This window comes from Castanea sativa, chromosome 7 (assembly GCF_040712315.1).
Source record: "Castanea sativa cultivar Marrone di Chiusa Pesio chromosome 7, ASM4071231v1".
In the NCBI taxonomy this organism is placed as follows: domain Eukaryota; kingdom Viridiplantae; phylum Streptophyta; class Magnoliopsida; order Fagales; family Fagaceae; genus Castanea; species Castanea sativa.
Window position 1 is genome coordinate 30032656 of NC_134019.1, and position 8539 is coordinate 30041194.

General features: G+C 36.4%; 1 protein-coding gene across 1 annotated transcript; it reads left to right on the plus strand.

Moving 5' to 3' along the window:
• The first annotated feature begins 6425 nt into the window (after window positions 1–6425).
• Window positions 6426–8192, plus strand: LOC142644782 (uncharacterized protein At4g06744-like). Its single transcript, XM_075819356.1, has one exon. It carries the CDS (start codon window positions 6452–6454, stop codon window positions 7976–7978), a length of 1527 nt encoding a protein of 508 aa, XP_075675471.1. The 5' UTR covers window positions 6426–6451; the 3' UTR covers window positions 7979–8192.
• The last annotated feature ends 347 nt before the right edge of the window (window positions 8193–8539 follow it).

An 8539-nucleotide genomic window follows, 5' to 3' on the forward strand; every position in this document is an offset into this window, starting at 1 on the left:
TTCAAAATGAAAATTTTTATTGGGGAAATTATAGTAAACCAACCTATGGTTAGACTCGTTTTCACTTTGCCTACTCGTGGTTCAAAACTTAACACTTTGCCCACCTAAGGTAACTTCCGTTAGGAATCTGTTACCCACCTCTCCTTTTGTCGTTAGAAAAACACATTTTTAGGGAAAAACAAATATAACAAAAATAAAAAGCTAGAGTTTTGACTGCTTAAGAACTTTTATAAGAACAAAGTGGAGGAATAGCACACATATCCCACTCTGATATTGGCTTCTCTCACCAACCTAATTAGCTGCCTCATACACAGCTCTTTGTGCTCGGCTTTCATGATCTCCAATGGGGTTTGAAGCTCGGGCCTTGTGTTGAAGTACTTGAACACCTTTTCCTGAATATCTTTGTGCTTCCCTCTTATGCAATCCGACAACCTCACCGTCATGTCCACTTCCAGCTTCTTCCTTATTGTCTTTGGCTCGCAAGCTAAAGATGATCATGATCACGATCGTGATCTGGGTTGAGGAGTTGCAAGGAGAGTCGTTGGATTTGTTGAGTTGTGGGGTTGTCAGATTCGATTTCATCAAGTTGCTTATTCAGGTGTTTTGTTACTGTGGCTAGGATTCAGAGTGGATTTGAAGTTGGAATTGGGGGTGGGTTTGAAGTTGGAAGGTTCCTTCCCTTTCCTTGATTGGTGGTGTTTGGTTGTGCAAAAAAAGGACTGAGAATTAGGAGAGGCACAAGCAGCACCTAGGGTTGCCACCATGCCACCAAACCCATGGCTGATCTACCACAATCCAAACCCACGATTGGATTTCTCTTTACCTCATTCTTTGGTTATTGATTGCTTATCTCTATCTCACTCTCTTTTGTTAATAACATTGCTAGTCGTTTTGAGATTGTTGGTCTTCTTGTAAAAATTGGTTCACAATTTTGAGTTGTTATGAGATTGTTATTATTGATATTGATTAAAAGTGATTTCATTGAGCCCTTTGATTTGTGTGCCGTTCCTTCACTTCGTTCTTATAGAAGTTCTTAAGCAGTCAAAACCCTAGCTTTTTTATTTTTGTTATGTATGTTTTTCCTTAAAAATGTGTTTTTCTAACGGCAAAAGGAGAGGTGGGTAATAGATCCCTGACGACAGTTACCTCAAGTGGGCAAAGTGTTAAATTTTGAACCATGGGTAGGCAAAGTGAAAACGGAGTCTAACTACAAATGGGTTTACTGAAATTTTCCCATTTTTATTTGACATTTATGACCCTATTTCTAAATGAAATTATCCTTTATTAATGAATGTATTCTTGAACCACAAAAAAGTTCAGTTGAAAGAGGAGAATCCTCTTTATATATATATATATATATATAGTGTGTGTGTGTGTGTGCGCGCGCGCGCGCGCATGTGTGTGTGTAAAATATTTGGGGAAGGAAGGATTAAAACTTTAGATGTTTATATTTATTCCTTTTGAAAAAAAAAAAAAAAACTGGAAGTGTCAATTTTTTAAAGATAGTTATAAAATATTGCTAATTTCATAACTTCAACCATTTCCCCTTAGGCCCCAATTATGCATGAAGAGATACCAATTAAGCTACACGACCCTTGACAACTAAATTAAAACTAAAAGTGTTATTTGAGCTCAAAATTTTTCACTATTATATCTTAATTTATTATACAATAAAACTTTTGATTGTTGAGGGGTTATCTTTCCTCTATTATAAGTGACAACACTACTTTTACTAATTAGTAAATTAATTTATATTATTAAGTGTTAGGATAGTTTAATTTCTCCTATTAATTTATCTATTTATACGAGATCTCATGATTTTCTTGATTAGGTCTCGAGATTTGTGAGATCTTTTTATATTATTTAAAAAATACAATAGAATTTTAATTTATAACATTCACTTTATGATAATTGTTTTTTATTATTATGCTAAGATATTAATCGATTTTTGGTATAAGTGGATTTGAATTCCAAATCTCTTATTTGACAACAAGAAACTTACCGATTGAACTTAACTCAAACCCACTAGATTTGTGAAGTCTAACTATGGCTATTATGACCATGACCTATTTTCAAGGTGAAATATCTAGACGTTGCTAAGGTGCCATGTAGTTGTCTTGCTGAGGTGTCATGTTACTAATATATATATAAATATATATATATATTTTAATGTCAACTAATGTATTCTACGACCACTTTATACCATACTATTTTTCATAATAATTTTATGTGATAAATTGTGACTAGTTACCTATTATTTTTATATAAATTTATTACTTTTTTTTTATTGTTCACAGCTTACCACGTTAGATCAAAAATATGACCAAAAAAGTATTGTCTTAGATTTTCTTTTCTTGACATACGGAATATACATTTACCTACGAGCTATAATTTGGTGAACACTCATCTAGAGTCCAGCCTACCAGTCAACACATTTTCTTGTAAGAGCAATTTGACAGGGAAAGAACACACCCACACGGCCGCACTCGCTTGGAGATGATTGTATAAATCATCACAAGCCAGGTCCCATGGCCTTTTTTTTTTTTTTTTTTAATTTTTTAAGTGGCGTGGGTCGTTTTGTTCGTTGTGGGATGTGGACATGAAAATGAAGGACAATAATATCTTATGCTACATTCACAATTTTGGCCATTTTTTTTCAACATTTCACTATATATTATAGAACCCTACAGAAGATGTATAAACATATTTCAATTTTTATATTATGTATCTTTTGTTCTTTCATGAAAAGAATAATTCTGTTCATGAATCATGATGTCGAGATTGTTTTTTGTGCCAATAATTGGTTGCAACTTGTCGAGATTGTTTTTTTAGCCAAGTCCTTAAACTTATAGGATTATCAGTAATTAGAAACATTATTGTAAAGAAACAAATCAATATAAGTCATGGCATGCTTTCCAGTTCAGTTTTAGCTGTGTGAGAAATATGAAGACAAGTTAATGTTACATTTGATGTCAAATAAACCCAAAAAAGTAATTAAAAAAAACAGTTTCACCATCCATTGAACCAGAAAATGAGCAATAGTGAATGTGAATCCATTATATCAAAAAGATCTGACAGCTCCCCAAATCCAAATTACTAAATAAATGAAATAATTCTATGATGTGTAAAGCTGGAAATTCCTATTGGCTTTGATATATAATGATATATGAGATTAGTGAACTGTGGGGTGATATCTTGGTGTTAATTTAACACTCGGGTCATGATCGATGGGGTCAATTTATAATTGACTTGGGAGATCATTTGCACCATAACTAGTAGTAGTGGTTTTTCTTCACATACCTATCAGCTACAATTTTCTGCATATTCATTTAATTAGGAACCAAGTCTTGGAATCGGTAACTTCTGCAGAATTTGGATTTGGAACATAGTCTCAAATTGACAGTCAGTTGAACTCTTTAGATTGGCTTCCATATTTGAATACTATGGATATGTTTGAGTACCGTTTGTTGTTGAAAACTGAAAACACTGTAATAAAATAATTTTTAAATGTGGGAATAGTACTGTGCCCATGGACCACAGTACTATGGGTCTGTGAATAATTTTTAAATGTTTGAGTACCAGTTTTAAAGTTAAATTTGCAATTTTCTCAAGTTGTGGGTCCCATGAACGGTGCCCATGGACCACAGAGTGTGAAACGCAGATGCATGAATAACGCAAAACGCGCTATCCAAATGTGCATTATATGTATATATAGAAGGTTTTTAATTTTTTTGGGGTTAAATAGATGTAGTGTAAAAAACTAGAGGAACGAATGAATGAGCTAATTCCATTCAATGATCAAAAAGTGAATATAGTGTACAAGTGGCTTTGCTTTTGAAAACCTAAACAGGCCAGCCAATTAATGAGCTCATGCCATGCTGATATAGTGATATTAGGTTACACATGATGAGGATGTGACAACCTAAACTTTATATGAACATCAATAACAACTTGTAGCATTGGAGTCATATAACATGAGCTTTGTCTTAGTATTACAGAACAACTAGTTACATTCAAAAAGTCTTTGCAAGGTACACGTCGTTTAATTTATCTCCTCAAAGAGATCTTCTAACACTGCCCCTCAACATTGAAGACAGTTTGTGGATTCTCACTTTGACAAACAACAATGAGATTTGAACATAGTCCAATACTTTAGTAAATAGATCAACTAACTGAAGAGTACGTAGTGGAAACGTGTAATGTACAAACCAATCCTTCTTGGATTTTATCTCGGATCAAGAGGCAGTCAATCACTATATATGTATTTGGTGTGTTCATGAAACACAGGATTGGTTGCTATCTGTAATGTGGCTAAGTGGCTTAATTGTTACAAAAAAGCAATGTAGCTTATGGGTGTAAAACGTTTAATCACGAAGTAGTTACATAAGCCAAACTAATTCACTGACAGTAAACGCCATGGAATGATACTCAATTTTTACTGATGATTTTGATACTATGGTTTGCTCTTTCGATTTCCATGACATCAAAAAGCCTCTTAAGAAAACATAATATCCATTAGTAAACTTATGTGTTTCTAGGCAACTGGCCCAATCAGCATCAGGAAATGCTTCAAGATGAAAGGATGACGAAGATGGAAAAAATAAATCCCAAGCTACTGTTTTCTTGATTTATTGAAGGATATGAAATGTAGCATGTAAGTGAGGTGCTCTAGGCTTGTCTAGGAAATGACTCAACTTGTGAACAACATATGTGATATCTAGTTTGGTTAAAGTAAGATACAACAATCATCCACTAAGTCTTCTATAAGAACTAGTATCTTTTAGCAATTCCCCGTCTAATTTAATTAGAGAGCTTCAACTTTTGATCCATAGGGAATCTAATGGTTTGCAGCCCAACATTTCTGTGCCTAACAACACTTCTAATGCATATTGGTGATGACATAATGAGATTCTCTTACTAGGCCTTACCACCTCAAGAACAAGGAAGTATTTCAAAGGTTCAAGGTTAGTCAAGACAGATTGTGGATCAATAATTATTGGATGACCCACAAGATTAGTGGAAATTTTGGGCAAACCATTACCTAGATGCTTGTTTTAAAACAAGGATTCGTTGAGTTTTCAAATTTGATGCGACTCCCCACTTGCTGTGAAACCCTAGTGGAAGAGTCATATAACTCTCGTCATGTAACTCACTATTAAGAAAGACATTATTGAGACTTCACATTCAGTAAGTCTTCGTAAGCTACATGTCGTATAACTCATCTCCTCAAACAGGTATTCTAACATATAGCATGTGTGAAGTTGAATAATCATGGTTAGGTCCGTCTATCTCCGTATATGCCTTCTAAACATATAATTCAATTATCAGTTTATCTTCTTTTTAATTTTTTTTTTTTGTGGGATCTGAATAGATGTAATATATAGTTGTCTCATTGCATGGCTCGTGACCATTTTCCCTGAAAATCAAGTAACTAGTTGTGTTTTTTTCGATGGGCAACAAGCTGATATTCTTTCCCTATTGTTCTTGTATGGTTGTATGTAATGTTGTAATTTTCATGTCTTGCTGGTACCACGATGGCCTCTAGTAAAGGACATCGGCCGATCGGTCCCCCTTCCCCAAGCTTCCATTATTGCACTTATCTTTTGGAGAAGTGCTTTATAGTGCATTCCGAATAGGACACCATGGGCTTAGATGCCCTTAAACCTTATCTCTTTTAAATTTAATGAGTATTTCTTTTTCTATAAAAAGAAAAGTGAAAAATGGTTAGAAAAGGGTTATTAGTGTAACTTGCATAATTATGGTAAACCCTAACCGCTCTTTAGATAAGACTTAAAAAAATAAAACGAAAAATGTTTAGAAAATAAGTGGTAATATAGCTTTTCTACTTGGGCTTAATTATAGTAAAGCTAACCACTCTTAGACTAAAACCTCTTTTTGATGAAATATAAAAAGCATCAACACATTTCTAACGAAGAAGGAAAAGAGTTAAACCGAAGACACTCCATATAATGGAGTCTTGTTGGCCCAAGACCCTAGTCATCAGGCCGCCAATTGCGTTAGTATTAAATGAGTATCTTATGTTATTTCTTTTAGTTTGATATCTTTTAGCCCTTGTGGAAATTTTCAAGTACAATCCATGTGAGCAAGTTGTGTTTCATGCCAAATATCATACCTTTTCATCAGGACCTACCAAAAGTTACTTTTGTCATAAAATGTGATGCGATGAGTCAGTGAGTGGACAATCAGGGTAGTGAGAAAAATGTCACTCTCCAGGAAATGATGGGCAACAGCCTCTCACTTTCTTACTCAGTCCGAGACAAACTTTTATAGCAATGTTGCCTGCCAATCTCAATATCTGTAAACTCGTGGTTGTAAGAGTCTCTCTGACTTTTCTTCTGCATATGGAGTACACGTAAGAGTTAAAGTCTATATATAACTAACTTTCCTTAGCTCTTTCCAATCTCACAGTGTGTGTGCACTGGCATTAGAAATGGGCACCATCACATTATCTGCTTCCTTTTTGCTATCAAATTTCTTGCTATTTTCGTGCTTGTACAATGAAGTGACTTTTGGTAATGAGGATGTTAAGTCCAATAGGGAAACATTCGAAATTATCATAGGTGGTGGCTATAATCCTCTTCCTTTTCCTGAATGCCCTCCTCCTCCTCCTCCTGAACCCATTTGCCCTCCACCACCTTCTCCACCGCCACCGCCATCACCACCACCTCCTCCTTCGCCACCGCCCCCATCACCTCCACCGCCTCCATCTCCACCACCGCCATCGCCTCCACCGCCTCCATCTCCACCACCGCCATCGCCTCCACCGCCTCCATCGCCACCACCGCCATCGCCTCCACCACCACCACCTCCACAGGACATTTACAAGCGATTAAACAAGGCATACTATGTACTTCAACGCTTCAAAAATAAAGTCCAGAATGACCCAAAAGGCTGTACAAAAAACTGGAAAGGCAAAAATCAAAAAGTATGCAGCTACAGGGGCATCGCCTGTGCCAAATATCCAACCGACAAGCTTTTGGCAGTTGCTGGAATAGACCTCAATGGGTGTGGGCTTAACGGTTATAGTAATAATCTTCCACTCTCTGATTTCCTTGAAAAGTTGGAAGACTCAACATTCTTCCACGCAAACTCCAACAATTTCACCGGTGTCATCCCAAAAGAAATATCCAAAAATCCGTACTTCTACGAGCTGGACCTTAGTAACAACAAGTTAACTGGCAGTTTCCCATACGAAGTTCTTGCAGCCAAAAATTTAACATTCTTGGACCTCCGGTTTAACAATTTCCATGACAAGGTTCCACCGACAGTGTTCAACTTAGACGTGGACGTACTGTTCATCAACAACAACTATTTTTACGGTACTCTTCCTAGTAATCTTGGCAACACGCCAGCCCTTTATCTCACTGTCGCCAACAACTTGTTCAATGGGCCAATCCCACAAAGCATTGGCAATGCTAGAAACACTCTGCTTGAGGTGCTCTTCTTAGGCAACAGACTCGATGGGTGCTTGCCATATGAAATTGGGTTACTCAAAAAAGCAACAGTTTTCGATGTGAGCTCCAACTATTTGATAGGTCCAATACCACTCTCATTTCAGTGTTTGTTCAAGATAGAGCTGCTTATCTTGGATCACAACCAGTTCTATGGGGAGGTCCCTGAGGCTATTTGCAAGCTGCCTAATTTGTCTAATTTCTCCTTATCATACAACTACTTCACTCAGGTTGGTCCTATATGCAGGAAATTGATCGACAAAAAGATACTTGATGTAAAGAAGAACTGCATTCTAGGCCTTCCTAATCAGAGATCAAGGGAAGAATGTGCTGTATTTTTCTCTGAGAACAAGTACCACGCTTGCCCCCATCCGCTGTCCTTGAAGAAAGTTCCATGTCTTACTAACCAGCATTATTCAGGTTCACTTGATGCCTCTGATAATCAACCAATGGCTGTAGCTCCTTCACCAAGATCCTATGATACTCTTATACCGCATAAGTTGTGATTTAATTTCCTCATCTAAATTGAATTAATAAGGTTAAGTCATGAAGGGGGCGCTTTTATATTGTATTTGCAAATGTTCGTTATTCTCTTTTAATATTTGTTAAGTTATGAATAAGCAATGGGCATCTTGACTTGAGCAGGTCCTAATTGATGTAAGTAGTGTAGCACTGAATATATATCGTCGATCATAAATTGGATTCATCAGATTGAGTTCATGAGGTTGTTTCAATGCGTATTGCTTATTTCATCCTTTAATTACTTCACTCAGGTTGGTCATGCATTGGTCAAAGCTCAATTAATGAGCTTGCTTCCTCAAGCTTCCAAATCAGCTTCTGGTTTAATGCAAAAGCTGAGCAAGCTGAAGGATGTCTGACTTCTCTTTATGAGAAGTGATGCAAGCGTGTCCCACACGCTGAGGAGAAAAGAAAGAAAAAGAAACAGAGAGCCACATTCGGCCATTTGAGGTTATGTCCGTGTTGAGAGAAACACAGTGAGAGAGTGAAAAAGAAAAAGAATACATTTTTGTTTGCTGAAGTTACACAGATAAATTGATAGAGTTCTT

Excerpts from the sequence above, each read along its gene's own strand:
- LOC142644782 (XM_075819356.1), top strand. The coding sequence starts at position 6,452 with ATGGGCACCATCACATTATCTGCTTCCTTTTTGCTATCAAATTTCTTG.